General features: G+C 37.7%; 1 protein-coding gene across 2 annotated transcripts in view; it reads right to left on the bottom strand.

The window, feature by feature from the left end:
- Positions 1 to 25,149, bottom strand: part of NRXN1 (neurexin 1) — a 671,624-nt gene that overhangs the window by 334,527 nt on the left and 311,948 nt on the right. For both annotated transcript variants that reach the window (XM_005426207.1, XM_031061247.1), the window contains 4 exons: positions 23,395 to 23,776; positions 22,659 to 22,849; positions 7,725 to 7,898; positions 1,922 to 2,041 (listed from right to left, as the gene is read on the bottom strand). In XM_005426207.1, the coding sequence (XP_005426264.1) occupies positions 1,922 to 2,041; positions 7,725 to 7,898; positions 22,659 to 22,849; positions 23,395 to 23,776 (867 nt within the window). The remainder of the gene's footprint in view (positions 1 to 1,921; positions 2,042 to 7,724; positions 7,899 to 22,658; positions 22,850 to 23,394; positions 23,777 to 25,149) is intronic.

Raw genomic sequence — 25,149 nt, 5'->3', positions numbered from 1 at the left:
TGTAGTAACATTTCATCATTTGTCTTCCCAATATGCTCTTCCCAAACACATCAGAGAGCAGGCTCAGAGCATGCAAATGACACTGACAACATCATTTTTCCTCCTTTCTGGCACATTTACCACTTCAAAAATTCTCTCTGGTTAGATGGGCTTTGCAGATTTTTTTTGGTATCTGAACTAATCTAAGGAGCCAAGATAAAGCAGAAACCAAGTGCATTATATTTGCTAGACTCTGCATTCTATTCCAAAACATCAGTATTGAGGATAAATTTATATTTCGTGCTTGTGATTAAAAAAAACGGTTAAAAAGATTTTTTCTGGGAACAAAGTAAGTATTTTTAGCAACGAGCTTCTAAAAGGACTCCCTTACCGTCATCAGACAGGACGTATTGTGAAATATTTGAATTGTGTGCAATGTAGTCCATGATGTTACTATATAAATGAGCATTCACAGGTAAATATTTTTCTTAAATAAGCTCATAATTTGCCACATTTATGCATTACCTGTCACTTGAAGAAATAATTCATAGAATATTCCAGGTCCACACAACATTTACTACTAAAAGTTATAAACTGAGTTTTTCCTTTGTTAGATGTTATATCTGCAACTTTCTATTCACAGGTTTTAGTTTCTTCTGAAACAACTCAAAAGATCACAAAACAGAAATAACAATTTAAAAGCAAAACAGAAACATTTTTCTCTTGTAGTAGGTAGGAGGGATGAAACTTTAAAAATGTATGTTTAGCAATATGACTAATCATGTACATTGCTGGGAAGTGCAAACTCATATACATAAAGTAAACCCAAACCTTTGCTCAAATCATTGAAAGTTTTCCAATATCACATTTCATTTCTACCACAAGAGCAACTGCAGAGAAACAGAATTAGGCCTTTCATCCTTTCCCTAATTTTCAAACTACGGAACTTTCATGGGAATAAATTATTAGCTGTTGCATACAGTTAATTTCCTAGCCCTGTGATAAACACAATTTGAGCCAAAAGCTTTTCAGATTATAAATATTCTGCTGGTTTTGGGTTTGTCCAAGATGGCATGCCTTGCTGTAGAGTGGAAAACCAGAACACGACAGAAAAATCCAGAACACTTGACTGGGCAGTTATACAACATTTTCTATTATCAGCCATTTTTTTCAGATAAAAGTATACAAGTAGAAATAAAAATACCTTAAAGAAATTCCATCTTCTTATGCGTATAAAAATGTGCAATTGGATGTTACAAATGTGATAAATTAATACCAAAAGTCAGCAGCTTACTTTCATCATTATAGCTCTCCATTATTATTCCACCATCACTCCTGCATAAATCTATTTAGATCAATAAGGTTAGGTTGGAATAAAACTACATTATGAAGCTGGTGAATCAGGACCCTTATTTTTTGACACATTTAAGCTTTTCCTGGAAGACCAGATGGTTGCTGCGTGTTATTCAGATGAAATCTAAAAGAACTAAAATACTCAGCATGCTTTTATTATTGGCATATTTAGTGTGTCACCTAAAGAAATCCACAAAGGGAGATAATAAGCCTTCTCAACTGTTTCACAGTAATTATAGCCCTTGTGATAGTGCTACATTAAGATAACAAAATGTAAAATGTGTTTTCAATCAGGAAAAGAGAAATCCATTTGAAATATTTATGCAGGAAAGGGGCTGCTTTAAACAGGTAACCATCAGTATGTTAGACTTGGAATCAAGTGCAACAAAACCAAGTTCTGCCCGTGTTTGATGCTGCACATTGTCCAAAATTTATAAAGTATATTTTTTGTTCTTACCATAAGCCTTACAGATTTTCACAGGGTCTACCCGTCCAGTTAAATATCTAATATTAAAACGACATAAAGCTTTAGGCATTTGCTTCAAATGTAGTCTCAGGTTTTCAGAGGGACATTTTTCCATGTACTTACGGTCATTGCACAATGGTCCACTAAAGGAGGTCATGCTGCAGTCACAGCTGAACCCATCCCACTGCTGAAGGCACACGCCCTGGTTTGCACAGGAATCCTCTTGGCACGTTGTGCTGGGTCCTAGTGAGAACACACAGAAAAGGACTTGCACTTCGTCTCCCAAGGAAAGGCACTTCCCAGTGGGTCACATTGAGTAGCTGCCAACATCTCAGATCAAATAAGCAAAGAGTTACCAAGTCAAACGCACATAAACTCACTGGTTTTGGAGCAGCATGTAACATTAAAAGGGGGGAGGGGTTTGCTTTAGTTGTAAGATCACTATGTCAAACACATAAGATTGCACAAAACAGAAGCAGAATTATTCCAGGTACAGTGGGAATGTTAACTTTGTTGTCAGTTATTTGTTAATCTCGTGTCAGACCATTAACTGGCTAAACATTGTCTAAAAACTTCATTATTTCTTCCTGTAAATACATTTCAAACAGCAAAGCCAGATGCCACAGGAATCAAAACTCTGGGATATGAAAGACTGGATAATGAAATATAAAAATGAAACAAGTTTTAAGAAATAATAAAAGGAAGCTACACTATTACAATTATTTTAATCCCACAAATTATTATAAATGATTGAGGTCTGAAATTCAGAGCAGTTTGGGATTCTTTGGCTGGAATGTTGACAAGAACTGATCCACATGCTTTGGGAATCCCATGCAGATTCCTTCTAAAAGGGGAAATGCAGAAAATCAGACTACTAATGAACTGGCATGCCAAAATGCGACATACACATGAAAAAACAAAGCTACTCTATTTCTAGAGAATCATAAATAGACTACTGAAATATAAAGAAATTTTGAAAAGGAATGATCAAAGCACTAAAGCAATCACTATACAAACATATTCAAGACTGAAAGCCTTTATGCAAGCAATGCTGGAAAATGAAGGTTCATTTAGCCCATTCTTTTAGAGGTGTGAAAGGCAAAATCAGCAATGAAATAGCACACTTTAGTTCTGAAATCTACAGAGCATTTATTGCAGAAATCCAACCGTGCATTGGGGGTTTCAGTCTTGTTTAATACACACAGGGCTATCTACCTTGCAAATCAGCTTTCATCAATGCAACTTTGTCAGCAAAATAAAAAAAAGCAAAATATAGTAAATGTTAGTAAGCAATATTGAAATGGCAGCAAACACAGAAAAAAAACCATTCAGAATAAAGTGCATGCTGCTGTTAAAGAGAGAAAGAAATGCCATATAATGCAAACAAATTAATGCTAATAGCCATAAATCTTCAGGCAAGCCAAAATAAGAAAGCAGTAATTTGCCAGTATTTTACTAGAAATATAATGGTTAATTGAGCTGATGACATGTAATGGAGGAAAATTAAAAGTGTGGAGTTTTTTTCTTCCTTGGATAGCTATGAATGCATTAACAGAGTAAATGCATGGTTGAATCCTGACTAGCCCTTTGTCATGTTCAGATATAGTGAATTCAAGAATAATTAGCACCATCATCCTCTGTGGTCTGCCTTTTTCTAGGCCTCTCTCTGTGGCTGGTGAATGAAGACTGAAATACAGAATGTGAACCACAGTTTACTATGAGCTCTCACACACATTTCACACTACAAGGAAAGATTTGGTTCTGGGATCATAAAATTGTCCCAAATTGTTTTGGGGGAGGCACATCAATATCTGTCTGAAATTCCCACAGCCAGTCATTGATGATAAAGGGGCAAAGCTGGTCCAAAGATCACATAAATAAATTAAAAATCACACCCCAGAGAGAAATCCTTGTAACGCTTCTTTCCCATTAGACCTTCAAATATCTCAGTGTGGGATTTTCTTTTGATTGTCTGGTATTTTTAAAAAATCCATATCAATATGATTTAAGTCATCTCCATGGCCTCTTCCTTTAAATGAGGCACAGCTCAATCTCTGAAGCAGGGCCTGAACAGTCATCAAAGTCACTGAGAGGAGGGGCAGGGTACACTGCATCCCTGTCTTGGCAAAATTATTACTTCTTCTATTTTATCCCTTTAGGATAATAAAATTAACAATAATAACAAAAATACTATTATTAATAATAAAATTAATAATTATAATAGTAATAATAATAATGATGATGATAAAAAAATAATACCACCCTCATCTATAGCTGACTGCAGCAGGCAGACATTAGATAGTGATTTCTCTTTCTTTGGAATTCTGAGCCCAGAAGTTTAAACATTTGGGCATTACATCACCCTTTCTTGAGCAGAGGATTATAATGACAGAATCCCATAGCTGACAAGACACAATTTTTTCTCACCAGATTCTGCTACTCGGAAACTTTACAAAGCTGAAGTGAAAATATCTGTAGGTGTTTAAATGTTATATATTCATGGATTTATTTACACTTTAGTTATGCAATGTTGAATTTCCTCATCTTTGCAAAAGTAGAGCAGAAGTCACAAGGACTTGAAAGTACATAAACTGCAGGACCCTGTAGGCACATTTGGAAATGCATGTGAAAATACATATTTAGAAAAAAATATAGATACAATAAAAAGTGAGGGTTTTTTTTTATTATTATCAAATTGATCCTTAGCGCTCTTGCCTTATCTATATGAGTCATTATTCTAAAATTGCCATCAAGACTAGGATGCATATAAGCATTTCTTTTAGCAAAAATATGATTATTTTTCCCCAAAGAACTGAAGAAAACTGTATAATGGTGGTAAATATTATGCTATTTACACTAACAAGTTCATATTTTCCTATATATATATATATATTTATTTATTGAAGTATTAAGGTAGTCAGTAAAAATACTGCAACACACCCTTTCTCTAGCACTTTTTCTTTTTTCATATTAAATTTTTAAAATATTCTAATTTATTCAGTCTTCACTGCAGCTGTTTTAATTGACTGAGTTTGGGATCTCCTTAGATTTGTCCTCTGTGAGGGCTTGCATGCAATATATATCACAATAAGCATTATAAACTGACACACAGATGTTTTACAATCTATTATTAAAACAAATTTCTTATCTCACCACCAAGAATCTTCATGTACGTTAATACTGTGATTTTTTTCATGTAGTTCGTATAATACACAAATTGCATTTTATATGCACGTATACACACTGTGCATTTTTCTTATAACTATATAAAAATTATGGTTGTATCATATTTTAAGTGGGAAAAGGAAGTACAATTGATTTGACTGGAGGAAAACTGTGTTGACACAGCCTGGCTTTGGGGTTTGCCATTAACAATTCAAAGAGCTAGTTAGCATATTTATCTTTCTAGCTGTTAGCTTCTATCTGTTCTAGTCATTGAAAATTTGTCAAGAAGGTGGATTCTGCCAAGTGTAAATTATGTTTCATGTTCAATGATAGAGATATCTCTCTGCCTGTGGTTGAAGCTTCAAAAGGCAAACCTTCCAACACGCCACAGCAATCCCATGAGTGACCTTGCGCAAAATGTTTAATGATGCACTTATGACCATCAAATTATTGAGAAAAATAAATATTTTAAGTACAAAATCTAACAGATAAAATTAATTAGAAGTACATTATGGAGTTTGACAGTTTGACAGAAGAAAGAAAAAAGGTTGTTGTTGTTTTTTTTTTCCCTGATGTGTATCTGAAAGTTGGGGAATTCAATCCCATAAATCTGAAAAACAACAAATCCAAGTGCCTCACTTCTCAGGACAGATTTTGCAGAATCTGATGTCTTAACACTGGGCATATACCATCTGTCTTTGGGATTGAGAGGGGTGGTAACTGACACTTCTGAAATTACTTCTGCTGCTGTGTCCTGAGCTCTTTGGACTTGATGTCTCAGGGGACTTCCAGGGCTTACACATCCCATGGCAGGGTGAGATTGGTGCAGAACTCTCAGCTCTGTAAGGATGGAGAACTCTCAGCTCTGTAAGGATGGAGAAGTCCTGGCTGGACACAGCAGCAGAGGCAGGAGCAGCTTGAGGCAGGCAAGGGTTTTCTAGGAGGGCCCCTGAATTCACAAGTGACCTAAATAATCTTTTAGGTGGCAGAATGCTCTTTTGGAAATCTGAATCAATGGTCTGCAAACAAAAGACTGACAGATGGGTCAGACATGAGGACTTGAAGTAAACAAGTGAGATGGAAGAGAGAACTTGCAAGGTTAAGCAGAAAGGTTGGAAGGGCATATTTCATTCCATGCTGTTAAATATTTCCTTTTGCAGGCAGAAGACTTTTGAGGAGGAAGCTCTCTGGGAGCCAGGCAGCACATCTGGTTTGACCAGTTTCTTGTGTCAGGTGATTTTGGTGCTGGAAAAACTCACTCTCCACCAAAAAGGACAATAGCTTTATGGCCTTTATTAAATTGTGGGTAACTTTACTAAATCCACCTATAGCTGAGTTGTGCCAGTGGCTTAAAAGGTGAACTCACACACCAGCCCTGTGGCAATATTTCTTTGAAGTACAGAAAATTCATTTTGGAAATTACATAATTTCAAAAGAAGCTATGAAATGCATAATGGAATTAAGACATACTTTGACTCTCTGGAGGGATGGTGCAGGGATGGAATTGCTAAAACCATTCTGAAAGCAGAATCTAATTTTCTAAACTCAGTGCCAAACTAATACATATTTTTGCACTCCTGAAAGACATGCAAAATTCCCATCTTCTATTTTTCTGTAGCTTTAGTGTCTGTTTCTATATAACAACAATAGAACTTATATTTCTAACTTAAAGTAGCAGGTAAAGAACAAAAATGTTCCACTTATCCAAATGCACTTCAGGCACAACAAAAGAGGACACAGACTTTATCCACCAGGAAGCTTTATCTCCTAAAACTTGAGGAACCCCCCAGCTCTCCTTGGATTTTTACAATGTCAATTTCCATACTTAACAAACTTGATATCAAAATCATTAAGATTCCAACTCAAAATAAATTTTATAATGTCATTTACACATTTTTCTGTCCAGAGAAGAATGGCACTTGAGAGAAGGGAGAACATATAAAATTGAACATAAACACAAAATCCAGAATTATGTGAATAAATTAGATATGCAGGGACAGAAAATGTATTCAAATTATTCCATAAACCATCGTAAAAATAATGTGGGATCAAATGACAGCTGGAAAAATAGCTAGAGATTGACATTCCTGAATTAGAAATACATTTCTTCTAATTCTGTCCTCACTTAAATTTCATGATATACCGGATGAGTCAATATGGACATAATATTTTGAGATAAAACATATTTGTCTGTTACTGATTTCAGATAGAAAGGTTCATATCAATACTAATTTAAGGGGTGAGCAAAAATACAGAAGATAGAAGATTGGTATTAAAAATTTTCATAAATTAGCCTTGAATTAACCAACTCAAAATGTCTGCTTTAAAATTGGAATTACTTAGCTAATGTCTCAGCATTAAATAATGCCTGAGTGTTATGAAGATATAAAGAACTTCACTGAAGCTAATTGTTACTGTTGTTATCATTAATTAAAATACATCAGTAGTAAACAAAACAAAAAAATCTTTGCTACTGGGAAGTAAGGAACCCACATTTAACATTCTGAAGTTAACTCATATTCTCAGATTAATCTCTGTGCTTTAGGGCAGGCATATGCCTGTCTCCATAATACTAAAAAACACAGCCTTTATGTAAGAAGGGGTGAAGCAAGATCAATTAGAAGCAGGTAAAATATAGTCTCTTGATATATGGAGTGCAAACATCAAAAAAGCCCTGCAGGATTGGCACAGTACTTTCACTATGATATATATATGTATGTATAAAAAACCCAAAAAACAACAAAATCAGCATATTTAATACCTTCACATCCTCTTTCTATTTGCCCATTGCAGAAGAGAGCATCTGAGATGAGATCAGGGAGCCGTCCGTTCAAGTCAACTGATGCAAGGCAGCCTTGGAAGCCCTCCTTTGCATGCACCAGCTTGGGCAAGGATTTAAACATTTCTTTGGCCACTCCTCCAATATACAAATCACCTGGTGAGGAGAAGTAAATATTAGATACAAAAAGAACCAGCAGAACATTTGATCCACTTGATCTTCTGATCTTTTTGTGCTGAATGACAGATATATAAAAAAAATATAGCCTTTGAAATAAACGCAGAAGAAAACAAACACTGATAGCATGCAAAATACTACAGCATTTCAGGACTGTATTTTTTCAAATGTAAATGTAGACTTCAAATTTGTATGGATGATTACTTAGAAGCACTTGGGCAAGCTTTCCACGTGCCAGCTGACGTGTTCAGGAAACATGCATCTATTGCAGAGAGGAGGATTAAATCACAGAATCCCCATCTAGAAACTCATGTAGCACTGGCACAATTATTCACATAATTGATATGCAATTTGTTCATATAATTGTTCAATATTCAGGGAGGCTGGCCACAGACCATGCTAGTGGTAGACACAGCACAGTGAGATAAAAGGCAACATGATCCACCTGAAGTCCATGAATCCAGAATCATCCTTTCAGAAGTACACCAAGGAATAAAAGATTGAGGGATGCATGAAAGGAGAAACTTAGAAATACCATTGTTAAACCACAAAATGACCAGCTATCCCCACTGAAACTCATGTGGCAGCAAGGGGAGTTAGATGCCTTTAAAACAGCAATATGAACACTGAGCAAATGGAATTCTGCTGCTGAAAATTATTCTAATGGCAGACACCTATAACAAACAGCTTGCTCAGATGAACCTCAGGCAACTTATTCAGGACTGAAAACCAGGGCTTTTTTCCCTTCAAGTAATTCCTAACTCTGTTATAGACTTTGTTTGAAAGTACATAACTCTAACTCTCCTCTTCAACACCGAGGGAAGAATGCTTTTTTGTTTTAAAACAATTCAGGCTCTACATTTCCGCCGTGTGTTGGGTTTGTCTTGCAGACAGAACAGTCACCTTTCAATCCAACATCCCCATAAGAACCTCCCTCAGTATGTCTCAAGTGTCAGCCTGCAGGTTTAACCAGGCACTAAATCCTCATTGATGATATATGTTGTTTGCCAGCACAAATTTGCAGCAGTTTATCTAAATATACATTCCAATCTACATTATGCTTTCCAGAACAACCCCCAGTCTGGCTGATTTTAGAGCCTAGTCCACCAGATCAGGTGCTCTAGTGACAAAGAGTGTTTCTGCATTACTTCAAATGTAAAATTGTTGATTTCCTAAGTGATTTCTGAGCTTTGTAGGCAGGTTTTACAGAATGTACTATTGTCACTACCCCATGGGGCTAGTTTTAATCTCCCTCTGACTGGTGAAAATCACAGATAACACCTTTTACTGGTTCTCCTGGCATATTTCTTGTTTGAAAGGGACTGCAATTTAGTGCTGTTTGTAATGGTTTACAGTTTACCTGTGAGGAAATAACCTGAAATGAATAAATGTCTGTAAGACTGAGAAAAATCTTTAGTCACCACATATCATCCCTAAAATTCAACTGCATTTGAATTAGTGAAATAAAGAGAAAATGGAACATGCATAGGAAAATGCTTATTAAAATATAGAATTTATAAGCAAACCAACCAAAAGTCTTAGAAACCTTTGTAGCATCGTATACTAAGACACCTCAAACTTTATCCATTCTATGTAGATAATTTGGAAAATAAGATCTTGCTTTCCTCTAGAGCTCTGAGGTACCTTGTAAATCTCACAAGCATGAGATTAAACATAACAGATTAAAATATGGGGATCCATCTGTTCCCACAAATGGGATCTAATTCATTCACAGCAGAAAGATTCCTGCATTTTTCAATCTGCTGAACTGAAAACAAAGTTAAAACACTTGTGCCATGATAAAGGTTCTTCGTCTTTTTCTCAGACAGAACATCCAGAGAGCAAAACCTTTGCAGGTTTCCTGAAGTTCTGTGCCTTCAGTCACTGCCAGCTCAGAATAGAGAGATAATTCATCTCAACTGATCCAAATAGACTTAAAAGAGGGAAACCATTCCAGAGAATAGTATTAAGAAAATCACTTATATGATAAAAAAGTTAAACTTGATCTATTGCACATGACATACGTAACCTCTTTTTAAAAATATACTGTCCGAGCAACCCTTTTTTATTCTGTGATTAGTTACATCTTTAAAACCACAACCTTTCAGATTGATCCCCTGCTAATTCCTGATATCCATCTCTCAAACCCATTGAGACTGCTATATACAGTCATGCAGCAGCTGCCAGTTATGATGCATGGCTAGCAGAAATCCAGGTCAGTGTGCCAACATATAAACTGGAACTCAGAATATTTTCTCCTGAAAACATACACTGGAACATTGCCAAATAGGTATCATATGCAGTGAAGTATAATATATTGAGTCTAAACAAGCTGCACCCCTACAGCTTACTTACAATACCTTAAGAATGTTGATAATTAGACTGATCATTTTATACTTTTAAAGATACAGTTTTTACAAATACATGTTCTGGGTAATATTTCAATTTTTGACGTTCAAAATAACTTTGAGTTCTTCTTTTCAAAATCAAATGTGCATGTGGTTCACAGCTAATACACGAATACATATCTTATGTATTGAGCAGTCATACTGACTATTAGACTTCACCTTTTATAAAGTATATAAAAGTATTTTTATGACTATGAGGTAATCTTCCCAGATTTAATATCAAATGTTTAATACCATATGTGTTTTGAGTTTGCTGCTGCTGGCATGAAAAGCACTTTCTCTCAGACACAAAATTTTGCAAAGCTCTGGAATTAAAACTCAGATTTTTATTTTTGTTTTAAAGTTAGGTAATTTTGTTTCGCTTGGTAATTTTTCTTATCTGCCATCACAAAATATTTACATTGTTACTTTTGTTTCGGTTAATCACATGCTACTTTCATGTTTGTCTCAACGAAGAAGTGGTTTCCAACAAAACTCAATCCATTAGACTTTCAGGCAAGACAGGATTGCAGAAAATGCTGTTAATTAAATTTTACCTCAAACATGTAATGACAGCTATTCAGAAAAGATAAAAAGATAAAAGATTTTCCCTGTTCCTACTAAAAGACATCAACATAGTGCAATACAAATTCCCTTTCTCATTTATGTAAGTACAGCTTCACTGGTGGAAATTTTACTCCAGAGCAAATCCCTTGTTGTGCAGCTGCCTGCTTACAGGTGTGAATTACACACAAGTTATTTCATGAAATAAGGTACCACAGTTCATCAGATCAATAGTACAAGCTTATGACCCTGTATAAACTGGCTGGAGTCTAGATGCTACACTAATGCTACACTGCTACCCACTGAAAATGTGTAACCATCGTTTCTGGGACTAAAGTTCAGCTGCTGCCTTCCTTGTACATGTGCTCTTCTAAAGTTCAGTTTGATTTTTAAATGTGTCCCTGAAAATGTCTCATTTTTTCTCATATTAATCCTGATTTTCTTTAATTTCTAAAGGAAAATGGCAAATTTACATAAAATATATGCCAGTTGTTATAGGCAAAGTTGCAGGTAGTAAAGAAAGAGGTGAGGTAATAGAGTGACCCAAGATTTCCTTCTGATCACTAGAAAAGCCTCAAATAAAGCAGTTTACTTGAGAGCAGATCTCACAACTCCCCTCTTGAAAAAAAAAAAGGTGTGCATGGCAGGCCAGAGGAATCAGCACTTTCAGAGCTAGACTTGCTCATGGCAAGGATGGCACTGCTGAGTTATGCCATAAGCACTCCTAAAGAGAAGATTTTAGTGGGTTTATCTGCATCTTTTACAGGTACTGCAGATCCTCAGTTATTCCCACAGGATCTTTCCTATTTACACCTATTAATGGCTTTCCTGACTTAGAGCTGATTTGTGCTTTAATAACAAGTAAATTTAACACAGAAACAAATTGCTAGCTAATAAATTAGCCCAAGTTCTCAATGTATTCATTATTGGAATCACACTTATGCAAAAGCACACAGAACACCACACAACAGTGAGTCACACACAACTGTTGGTAAAACAAATGCCAAGTCCTCCTGTAATAGCTCATCTTTTTTTATCCCAAGCCTCTGCATTTCTTCAAAATAAGAACTTTGCAAATGCTAAACCAAAGAAATGTGAAACAGAGATTGAAGATGCTGTTCTATTTTCTGACTAGCTAAAAGCAGTTATTAAGAGTTATTATCTGGCAGCAGTGACATTGCTGACAGGTCACTTCACTGACTTTTCTCCTTTACTCCATTCCTGAGAATTCTTACATGATATATGCTGGTGGGCAAAAACCATTAACTTTATTTAACAGCTACCATTGTCTTCAAACATAAGTAGAGAGGGAATTGTTTTCCGTGTGTTTATGATGGTAACAATATAAGAATTCTGCTCAGGTATAACTGGCGCACCTAGACCCCTTAACAAACCAGCAGCAGGTTGGTACAGAAGATTTGTGACATCAGGCAACAAGCAGTTTAGCCAGGATATAGTTGGACTTGTTTACTCTCCTAAATCTGAGTGCTTTCTGTACATATCTGTTGTTCATTTCTTGAACACCTTTGCTGTCAAGAAAGAAAAACCATTCAAATATGGCCCCACATATGACTAAAAACAAATAAAAAATAAGGAGGAAATACAACAGTGGAAGGAATTGTGGCTTGACTTTTTGATAATCCATAAAGACAATACCTCTGGAATATTTTTATATGCCTGAGCAAAAGCATCTTCAAATCCGTCATGCTCTCCAAGAGCAGACATTCTCTCCCCCAATCTCTTGTGCTGCGTGTTTTAAAAGTACTTTCAGCTATTGTCCTAATTTCTCTTTCCTTTTGGAAGAAGTTGCTTTGTCATGTTTCTAATGTCACATTGTACTAAATCACTACCATGGCTAGGACTGAGAGTGCTTCTGTGGTGTACTAGGGTGATGTTAATCCCCAGGAACAAGATGGATGGCCCTGGCATACCGTGGTGGATTCTGAAAACACAGCAGGCATCTCCACAATTCCTTTATATGACACACGAAAATACAAAGGAACATCTGGCTGTGGTGAAGCCAAGGTGTCAGGCGCACTTTTCTCCAAATATGCTAGTTCTAAATGATCAAGCATAAAACAGCTTCTTCCCTCAGGCAGGCAAAGAAAAAGGAGGACTGCAAAGACTGAGAAATGCCATAGGGAAAGTCTAATCTCAAAAGAAAAAAGTGTTCTCTTTATTCCAGTCCCTCCTAAAGCAGATGAGCTGCTCTTATCACATCAATAGAAATCACTTTGTAGTATCTTAATAATTGCGCTACAAATTTCATGGTGGAACTCATCCTAAGACAACCTACACAATCCCAACTCATGGTATCTTTAAGTCAACTGAATTGTGAAAATAAATTGCTCTACACAAGCTGGATATGCACTGACTAAAAGAACAGACACCTGTGCTGGTGTCTGGTCCCCAATCAAGGGCTGTTGTCTCAAATGGAAATGTCAGGTAGGCTTTCAGATGTCTTTGATACTGAAATATGGGAGCCTACTTGGCCTTGATGACCTTCTCACCTCCCCAGCATACAGAATCACCCACCTTCTGCACATTTACTTTGGGCAATAGGCAGAGAAGAGTGGAGATTTTACTTCAAATTTCAGCACACACTTTAGAAAAGGAACAGAGCCTGAATGGTGAGTGGTCATTCCAGAGACGCTCCTCACCTTCATCAATCCCGAGTAAACATTTGCTCTTCGTTCCATATCCAAAAAAAAGCCTGCTCCTTAAAAAAACATTGATGAGACATAATTGCTCTTTTTTTTCCCCATAAACCAAGAAGCCTGCTGTGATCATAGCCCATTAATAAACAGAAGAACTGTTGACAAAGGTTTAAATGCTGCATCCACACAGCTTCTGCAGCGCATACGCTCCAGCATATGGCTTTTCAAACCCCCTTTGCAGCAGAGAATATGCACTTTGCTGTGCATTCACAGGCCTGCTGCCTGCTAGAGCAAAGCATGACTGGATTTTGTCTACCACTTGCAAGGCAGGGCACTTGAGGGAACACATGAAAATGTAAACTTAGTGTTTTATGTCCACTTACTCACTTCAAAGAGTCCATTCTGTAGCTTCAGTATTGATTTGTGGTTGATGTCTTTTGGTTTTGATGTGATTTTTTTTTATTTTTTAAGAAAAATAGTCTTTTCAAATATTTTTCCTATTGGAGTGATGAATTCTATCACTTTTAGACCCTCTCTCACCTAAGGAGGGAAAGGGTGGCTAGTTTACTTGTCCAGGTTCTGCTGAGTTATCTGTCCTTTCAAATACTTCAGGCAAGAGGCTGTTTTATGATGTGACAGGCGCTGGCTTTCATCTTTCACATTCCCTATACTGATAACCAAACAAGGCAAAATGTTTACAGGCATATAAAAAGGAAAAAAATAAAGAAGAATTTCTAGGTTAGCAAGTCACTCTGTTGGGAAGGAATATAGAAACTGATCTTTTCACCCCAATTGTACGCTGCTTTCAGCATCTTGCCTGAATACACCCTTAAATGTATTAGGAAAAAAAAAAGAAATCAGCAGCACTGAAATGCTGACATTGTGGGTTTTCTTTAGGCACACTTATTGGCATAATAGTGCATATTGCAGTTATTTGTCAAGAGAATTGAATTTTGAAGATATTTTTTTCCTTTGCATGATACTTTACTGTTCTTTTCACAATTTCACTGTAACACTGCCCTGTAGTCAACACTGACAGAAAAAAAAAAAAAAAAAAGGCCAGGAGAATTAAGAGGTACCAGAAAGAATTTACAATTGATGGGTGCACCAGGAACAGCATCCTTCAGTTTTCATTTGCCACCAATTCCCATGGCAGTCCACAGTGGAGATACAGGTGCTGCTCCACCTCTAATCTCCTGATTCCATCACACTACACAGAACTACATTGAAGACTTTCCACAGTTCCACAAATATTCTTCTGCCAAGAAACTTTTCCTTATGCTCTGCTGGGTGTGCTGTCCAATTCTGCACCCACCTCTCGGTGCTCAGATTTCATCCTTATTACAATTTTCAACTCAGTTTAGTGCTGCTCAGGGATTACACAAATGTGCCCATGTTTCACAGGCAAGAAAAGCTGTGTCATAGGGAGTGCTGGTGTGTGAGAAACAGCAACCACACAACAACATCCTCAGGAGATAAGCATTGAAGAGACAAAAGGAGATGTTCAAAAAGTAAGTGCTCACATCTGAAGACTTCTCCAGGTTAAAATCCACCATTTCCCCAACAATTCTGTTCTCAAAAATAATTCTTTTTCTCAGAAGAAACAGTCACGCAAAAACATTTAATATTTTTCTGACAATAATATTCCTCAGAGTCCCAGCCGCTCTATTTCTCTCTGCTTGTTTTTACCCCCACTAAAGACTAGATGAAGAGCACTGGCATTGAAAAAGATTAAACAGATGTAAAACCAAAGCAGTCTGCTTGTGCAATGGACTGTGAGGAAAGTTGGTGATGCATGTTAAATGGTAAATAATAAAATCTAATTGCCATATAAATGTGCGTGGCAATCCATCTCCCACATAATCAATGCTGGGCCAATTACTCTGCGTGAGGGGGATGGCTGTGGTGGAGAGGTGAGCCATTCAAGCACATCAAATGTCCTTCATTTCTTTCCTATTCTGACCACTTCTGGAGATTGCACACGCCTCAAAAATAGAATCTAACAAAGCTGGCATTTGCATGGCACAGGATATTCAGATCTCCCTTCCTCCTGCTATAGTGTTTCCACTCCCTGCTTTATCAGCCAACACATGCTCTTTGCAGAGCTTGCTTCTGAAATAATGAGGAATTCCTCTTTCCAACAGACCTACTAGACCTCAGAGATCATCATCTGCAAAACTCTTCCTTTGGCTAGAGCTCCACATAAAGCTACCAACCAGCTGAGATGCTAAACATTCTCATTTGGAATGCAGGCTGGCAGAGAGTAATTTTTATATGATATTTCTTTTGATCAAGACAATCACATTCAGACTCTGAGGATATTCCACAGAGCTGCCCTTTTGCAAAAAGGATAGCTCAGTTAAAATACCAAGGTTAATGAGGGTTCACAGCAGCACATTTTAAAGCAAATTTAGGATGTGCTCCTTCACTCTGTGTATCTGTGGGGGGGCTAGGATGCAGTGGATGCATATTTATACTAAATATGCAGAGGTTTTGGTAAGTTTTAAGAGCATCTATGTTTCCTGTATAATTCTTAACATAACTTTTACTTGGTGTTCCAGAAAGGCTTGAAAGAAATCCCATAATTACCAGCAGTAATAACCTGCATGTCAAACAGCTGTAGGAATGAAGGCAAATCTATCCAGTCATATATGTATGAAAGACTGAGAAGAACAGGAGAAAAGAGGCAGAAAACTAAAACCTTTTCACCATGAACTGATCTGACAGATTATTGCATTGTTGTTGACTTCACAGTAGAAGCTCTAGAATATCTTTATTTAACCTAGAATTACTGGAATAGATTTTCAATTTTTTTACCCCGTCTTATAATTTTGGTAATTTGGATACAATTTCTGGAGGCTTAGCACTATCAAAATTATTTTCACAACTTGGTAGACAGCATTGTTTAGAAGCAGCATGTGAAAAGTGGTAAAAATGGAGAATAAAGGAATTCCCATTAGACCAGGTTGACCAATGACCTATTGTTATCCCCTCCTAGAATTTTGTTTCATAGGAAGATCCAAAGAAGAGTTCTAAGTCCCTTGTTTTTCCTCTGTACAGAGCCTGCTTTCCTTCACTCTCAGGAAGACAACAGCTGCATTTGCCATTGTCTACTCCAATAGGTCACACTGGGAAGATCTATTTGCTGTTGACAGTATTTGGAACTCTGTATTTGGAACAGAACATTATTTCTGCATGAAGAACTCACAGCCCACTGGCAAGGTCATTACATTTAGCTCAGGCATGATTATTTGAGAAATTTAAGCATTAATACTTGCTCATTTGTACAATGTTCTGTGCTTCTAAAAGCTTTCTTTCTCTAGTGATAAAAAATATAAAGGATCACTGCTGTTGATGGAGACCTTGTAATGTACAGAAAAATCATATAATGAGGCAACAATAATAACTGCCTCAGTATAAAAAAACAGAGAGAAATATTACATGAAATTAAAACAGCTTCAATTTCCACTGCTGAAACAGGAATTCCTCATTATGATCAAGATTAATTTAGCTCAGCATGAATAACCTACTCTGACAGGCAAATGAAATATCAATAGATTAAGGGACTATTGCAAATCATCAATGAATATGCCAGGCTAGTAGATCTACTGATAATTTAGTTAATTGCATTCAAAGTTTACAAGGATGAATTAATTGCCAAGCAAATCTTTATGCACATTGAAGAACTCTAATTTGGTGCATTTGCAAAACTACTGGTGATACCAGAAATTAATAGAACTACTTTTCTTTCAGGTGCTTCAGTGTAGTCTGTTTTCACAATATTGGACAAAACAGCAGATGGAAAAGCAAACATAGATGGAAGCAGCAGCCCTATCTCAAAAGAATAAAGGAAGCTAGGGGCCAGTGAAGAGATACAGAAATAAAAGTAAAACAGACAACAAGAGATCTAGACAGGTTATTTTAATCCAAGTAGGCTGATTCTGATGCGTGCTCTAATATGAATAGTATTTTTTGAGGATGCAGTGATATAACAGTCCAGGAATAACATATGACTTACAATGGGCTCTAAAAGTGACATTTGGGAAGGCCACATGAAAGATGATGACAGTGAGACAAGTTGAAATTATGAATGTCAGTTCAAAAAAGCAGGTCTTGACGAGTGAAATGATGCACAGGCTGCAAAAGTTAACCCATAAATGCTGAGCTCTGCAGGGTTTTTTCCAGAATGGTGATTTCCCTCTAAAAAAATATATATAGTTAGCCCCATATCAAGATTGGGATGACTGTAGATCATCCTAGAGGATGCAGCATATCTGTGAATATATTCTGTGATCTGTAAAGTTTAAAATTGGATTGGATACTGAAGTATGGAAACTACCAACTCATATAAAAGTTTGTAACTACTTATTGTTCAGTCTAAAATAACTGCAGCAGTCTTTACCTTCTTGTTTGGTAAGAGTACAATATCTCAGCTTCTAATTTCAATTTATAAACAATTAAAATGCTAAAATATTTTAATTTTCTGATGGGTATTCCAAGGGAATTCTGATTGAATTTTGCAGGGTTTTTTAATGCCTGCTGTTTAAAAAAGCATGTGAAAGCTCTGGAGATTAAAATACTGCCTATATGTGTAGGAGAGAAGCAAGAGGAAGATTAAACCCTGGTAGGTAAGTGGATATAAAGTGTGCTTGAGGATGTCCTCCTCCTCGGAAGCAGATCATGCATCTTCAAGTACTTATAAAATAAAATAATTTCTGACAAAACTACAGTTTCCCGTACCACACAGAAAAAAAAATGTGGAGAGAGAAGAGACATTATAGGCATTGTAAAACTCACAGCCTGAAACAGGGAGACAACATTTCTTTGGCAACAGAGAGGAGCAAGTATCATGAAATGGTTTGTATTGGAACAGACCTTAAAGATAATTTTTTTTTCCATGGGCAGGGATATCTTGCACTAGACCAGGTTGCTCAGAGCCCCACCCAACCTGGCCTTAAACATTTCTGAGGATGGGGCATCCACAGCTTCTCTGGGCAAACTGTGCCAGTGCCTCACCAACCTCACAGTGAAGAATTTCTTCCTAATACCTAACCTAAATCTACTCTTTCTGTTTGGAACCATTCTCCCTTATCCTGTCACTAGGATCCAGGCTCTTGTAAAAAAGTCCCTCTCTAGCTTTTTTCCAGGCTTCCTTCAGGAACTGGAAGCCAAAAATGAAGTTGCCTCAAAGCCTTCTCCTTTCCAGACTGAGCAATCCCAACTCTCTCAGCCTTTCCTCATAGCAGAGGTGTTCCATCCCTTGAGTCATCTTGGTGGCCTCCTCTGGCCTGGCTCCAGCAGTTCTCTGTCCTCCCTGTGCTGGGAGCCCAGATCTGGATGCAATATTCCAGGTGGGATCCCAGCAGGGCAGAGCAGAGGGGCAGAATCCCCTCCTGCCCTGCTGCCCACGGTGCTCCTGACACAGCCCAGGACACGTTTGGGTCTCCGGGCTGCCAGCACACGTGGCCAGGTCACATCCAGCCCCCCATCCACCAGCACCCCCAAGTCCTTCAGGGCAGGGCTGCTCTTGATCTTGATCCCCCAGCCTGTGTTGACACCAGGGCTTGCCCCATCCCAGGTGCAGCATCTGCTCTTGGTCCTATTAAACCTCATGAGATCACAATGGGCCAACTTCTCCAGCTTGTCCAGGTCCCTCTGGATGGTATCCTGTCCTCAGGTGTGTCAACCACACCACCCAGCTTGGTGTCATCAGCAAATATGCTGAGGGTGCCTTCAATGCCTCTCTCTGTGTCAAACACAAAGGTATTTAATAACACTGGTGCCAACAAGGACCCCTGGGAGACACCACTTGTCAGGGCTGTCTATCAGGACTTTGACTTGTTGATCACCACTGGATGCAACTGTCCAACCACTTTCTTGTCCATCGTTAAATTCACCTCTCTCCAGTTCGGGGAAAAAGGATGTTGTGGCTAACTGTGTCAAAGGCTTTACAGAAATCCAGATAAATGACATCTGTAGTCTTTCCCTTGTCCACCAATGTAGTCACTCCATCAAATAAATAATTTTCTCTTGCTTTTTCCTGTGCCCTTTGAGGCTACTCAGACGCCTCAGAACATCAGAGCACAGCATCAAGTGCAACAACCAAGAATTCCCCTCCACCCAACTCTTTCAGGCCTTGAGTTGCAGCCATGCCAACCATCTGAGCTATCCTGAAAGCAGGACAGAGAGTCTGCTCATGAAATAAATGAAAGGAAATTTGCTGTGTAACTGTGCTGGCAGGCTTGAGCTGCACTGCTTTTGCTGTTCAGACTCATTTATCTTTACGGGTTATTGCTAGAACTGCACCTCAGCACACTTTGCTAATTTTCCCTGTGAGGAAAAATAACACAGTTCTTGAAATCCAAACACAGAATTATTTTCACTCATTTATTTGTCCCCAATTTATAATTTACCCATCTAATTACAGCAATAATTAGGCTGCAGGATCTAATATATGTGTTTCCACAGGTAGCTGCTGAAATTTTACCAGAGGTTATGCAGGGAACTGATGTGTGTGATGATGAACTTTCTGTGTTATATAGCCAAATCCTACACCCAAAGGGAAACATATATTGGAAATTCTCTCCCATACTTTTATGGCAGCTGTCTGCTCTCCCAGACAACTTCCATGCTGTGCAGGCTCAACAACACAATCTGTGTCTTATCTTTGTGCTGAATTCGCTGTGTATTTGCAAAAACCCACATATAGTGGGTTTCTTTTTCTAGGATGAGCTTGGCTTTCAAAATCAGAAATCTGGAAACTACAATTACACAGAATGGCTGCAGGTTTCATACTATCTGCACATATTTATTTTTTCCTAATGATAAATCTGGTTAAGCAGATATAGCGATAACTATTGATATCTGGTTAAGCAGGTACAGTTGACATCAATACACTATTGGTAGCAGGAAGTGTGATTTTGCATTTGCTTTGTTGCTAAGGCTAAGATAGTACAGAACAATGAATTAACTGTAACTATTTAAATCAGGAAAGTATATGGAGGGTTTATAGCACAACAGAAACATGCCATTGCAAGAAACACAGGTATAAAATAGAAAAGAAGCAACTACAGTAGATAATTTCTACTAAATATTAAGGAAGGAAAAACAGTAGTGAAAGGTGATTTTTTCTCCCTTTTAGCCTGCTGGCTAAAAAGTATCCGTTTGAACCCCCTCCCAAATCAAACCAAAATTCTCATGATATACATTGTGCCATATTTAAAGGAAGCTGACTGAGAAAAATATAGTATAATACATTTAAATCAATAAAATAAAATGAGGCATACTATTAAGAGAAGACAGATGCTGAAGACCTGTGTATGCTATACCAGTTTTAGAGAGGTTCTTTCTATATATTCCTGCACTGAACACGTCAGGCTTGTTATTCTTTCACTATCCACATTCACTGGGTGGTAAATTATAGAAAATCACCTAACACAATTCACCTTACTCGCTTCAAATCTCAGTATGGTTTCTTTTTTCGTGCTCCTCATTCCTTTTTTTTTTTTTTTATTCCGAAGGAATTCAAGGTTAGAAACCGCGGCAGCTATGGATACAGTTTTACTTCAAAAGCGTAAGGCGAAAGCAGCATTTTCAAAGTGCTCATTCCAAAGGGATGTTCAGGGATGTTCAGGGATGCTGGGTTTTGCAGGCTGCTTTTTTTTGCTGAGCCCTGGCAGCCCCTTCGGTGAGATCACAGCGCTCTCTAGTGCCTTCAGCGAGCACATGGAGGGAACCTGAGCCCCTTTCCTTAAATAAACCGGCACACCAAAAAACACACCACAATCACTTTGAAAAATACATCGAATAAAACAGCTGTGTTAATTATCAGCTCGCAACAGGATTGGGGATTTTTTTGTGTTTTTTTTTTTCCTACCCATGCCTGATTTAGCTACTAGGAAAAGAGCCAAACATACTAAAGACATACAGATATGCATAGGTAGTACTGGCCATCTTAAGAATGTCAAGGAACAAGCGGGATGCTTTTTCTACAGCATCAAAAACAATGTTGAAATATTACACTGTATCAATAAAAAATTGATTATGTTTAAAAGAATGCAAACCCAAGAAATAGCATGTAATAAATTTCAAATGCTACTTTAGGAATGGAGTGTGAGCCACCCAAAAAGCTCTATCAGAAATACCAAGTTTTTAAATAGAAGAATCTCTTATATCAGGATGCTGTTTCCACAGTCTTTCTTACAATCTTAATAGCACTTTCAAGTGAGGCAAACATGTAAAATTTCACAAAATCCAGCATAATTACCAAGGTCAGCTCATTATCTGTGACTCAGAGGCAGTTAAAAGAAAATTCAGCAAGGAATAAGCTCTTGATGGAATATTAATATCTACTTTGAACATCCTGGCTTTTGAAATATCATATTTCTTTGACTGTTATGAAATTTCAGTTTTCCTGCCAAGAGCCTTTTTAAAGAATGGTAAAATACACACTACTTTTCCACATGACCAGGACATATATTCTTATGTCTGATTAGGTAGTCATTATTTTAAAAGTATACCTATACATCCTTTCAAAAAGATATTTTCCTCAGATGCAAATTAGTTTTTCAGAAACCCATCCATAGAACTCACTACTATCACATATTTTAAAATATACATATGTTTATAAAAAAGAGATCTTAAGAACCTATCTGGATTTATAATATGTAGGTTTAGTGCTGGTAACAAAGTTTACCCCACCTGCCATGGAAATTATGATGCATTACACATTACATACTCATTTAGATGAGTGTGTTATGCTACTTTTATGACCTATGTTCATGCAAAAGTCAAGTTTTTACATAGAAATTGTAAGCCTCCTTTAGTCCCTCAACTATATTTTGATTTATATGGGCCACTTTGTGTTATTATAATTTCCTACCTTTTTTTTTTAATTTTAATTTTTTATTCCCATGGGATCTTCGCATGTTTCAAGTTGTACCTACCTGTGCAGAAGTACTTCTAAACTGGCATTGTCAGATTAAGGTGATGTAATCTCTCGTGATCATACTGATTATTATAAAATAAAAGGTTTCATACAATATTACACAATTATACAGTACTGTGATTTATTCTGTTTATTATTCTGTAATGGCCCTCACTGTAGATAATACAAGAATCACTGTACTTACTTTTTAGATCTAGATTTCTGGCTCCTGCTGTGCTCTGTGTTGTGATCTTAGTGTCAATTTTTACAGTGTGTAGGTTGTTGGTATCCCTTGATATCATGACATTATGCCACTGGTTGTCATTCAGAGGTTTATTAGAACTTCCCTTGATGAGGTTGGCACCGTTTCCCAAGTCAAACACATAGTGTAAATACCTGGGAAAAGAGAAAAAATTGGAAAAGTTTCCTTTTTCTTTACATAGCAAGGGGGCAATAATTAATATGTCTAATATTTTCAATTCGCTTGTACTCCTCAGCAGCGCTGGCTAAACCAGAGGACAACAATGAATGCCAGATGGGGAAGCAACAGTGATCCCGAGAAATTGCCGCTCATTTGGATGAGTTGAGGTGCAGTCCCAAGTTTCTGGAAAGCAACGAGCACTCCATGTACCGAGACATGCATACATACGTAGAGAGAGAGAACAAGAGGGAGGCTACAAACTAGCACTTCTTTGTGGTAAGCACCAGAGAAGTTATACCTATTATTTACTTTCATACATTTCAGCCATCTAGCTTCATCTGAAAGAAAGAGTCACAATAAAGCACATGAAGTTCAACAGGAAGAAACATTTATCCATCACATATCTATCCAGTCAGAAAAAAAAAAAAATAGAGATTTGCATCCTAAACTTTCCCGTGTATTCCTCCTGCACACACATTTTGAATGGACTTGTTTTGCTGTTATGCTAATCCATACATACCCTTTCACTAATTCAACCACAATGAAATCATTTCCATCGCCACTGTTAAAAAGTATCAATCCATCCAGGGAGGTGGTTTTGAACTGGAAAAAAAGGTGCATAGATGTGTACGCTTGTAGCGTGGCCAGTGCAACATAACTTGCTTTTGTTTTAAAGGTTACAGGGTCTGCTATGATGTTCCTGAACCCGAATCTTGCATTTAGCTCACAATAATCGATGTCTCCATTTTTACATAAGTCAATGTATGCCATGCCATTAAATGTGAGACTCTGCAGATGCCCAATAAAATTAGAAGGCACAGAAGACAGGTAGCGCCGTTCTGTTATTATTCCTGTTTCTATGTTGTGGAATTCCAGCCGTGTGTGATCGCCAGCCATTTGACCTTTAAACAGCAACAAGAAAACACGTGTTAGTCTCTGAAAGGGGAGGTCAAAGAGCACATCATGTGATTAAGCATCTGCATCATTTCCACTCTTTTCATAATATGCAAGGCCAATTGTTGTCTCCAAAGGGAATTCTTCCAAATTCATTCTAATTACTGGTAAATCCAGAATCCTTTCCAAAGCACTCAGTACATTTGGAGAAGGTCAACAGAAAAATTTCTAAACTGAAACAGTTACGAGAGTACATTAAACTGCCAACAAAATCCCTCACTTTAATTGCACCTAACCAGATGTGGGGTTTTACTATAAGCAAGTGCAATTACTTAACATGAGGAACACAAAGGCCAATCTCAGAGCTAAACCAACAATATCAAGTCTCATGAAAGAGAAACAGAACAGCTTAAGGGATTTTATTCCATGTGTTTTGCTTCAGTGTGGATGACTTGACTAACAGTAGGAAGGACTCCTGTTTCAGCCGTCTTGGGCACATTAATGCCAGCCCTGTTGCAAAAAGCTCTGTGTGACAAGGGTGGAGAGCTGCTTGAAAGCAACTGCCTTTGTACCATGGGGATAAACCATGGGAGAAGGGGCAGAGCCCAAGGGATGGGCAGAGCAGAAAGCCTGCAGAAAGGGTGCATGCCGGCGTTTTGTAATCCTGGAAATAAACAAGGGAGTTGCTTACATTGGAAAGGTGGCCAAAAGCAAACCCCACAGCTGCCTTTGAGGTCTCTCTGCCATGCCTGGACCACTGCAGAGCAAGAAGCCTGAAATCTGCTGACTGCAAAGCTAATCTGGAGGAAAGGATCAGCGCTGCCAGAGTACACTGCATGCAGGTCAGGTAAGTTCTTAAGCTAGTTATTAAATAACTTATCCAGCACATCAAAATTGTGTTCACTGAAGAGTTCCTTTTTCTGACAGAACATACAATTTTTTCCATGCTTATTTTAAAGACGTAGGGCAGTATTTTCACAGGGCTGATTCATGGTCACATTGTGTGGAAAAACAGCCTCTTATTACTAATGGATTTCACCACTGAATGTACCTTTTGCAAACAATTTTGCAAATTCCCCAGTTTCTTAGCTGTTTCATGTCTCTCGTGGAATACAGAGAAAGTGAAGAGCAGACTTACTCAGGCTGGACTAAATACTGGCATAAAACTGCTCTAATACAAATTGTCACAGTGGCAAAGCTGTTGACAAGCCAAGTTCCCTCTGTCCATCCCCAAATATGCTATTCCAAGAGAGAGTGTGAGCACTGCCCCAGGCTGGACATGTCAGAAGTGGTGCACAAAGCCTGGAGGAGGCTGACGCAGCAGTACCTCTGTAGGTGTCATAAGCAAGTGTCTGTGGACATGTGTGTGACAGGGAAAAGA

The sequence above is a fragment of the Geospiza fortis genome, unplaced genomic scaffold (genome assembly GCF_000277835.1).
Source record: "Geospiza fortis unplaced genomic scaffold, GeoFor_1.0 scaffold271, whole genome shotgun sequence".
Lineage (NCBI taxonomy): Eukaryota > Metazoa > Chordata > Aves > Passeriformes > Thraupidae > Geospiza > Geospiza fortis.
Note: the sequence above shows the minus strand (reverse complement) of the source record. Positions and strands in the feature narration are given on the sequence as shown.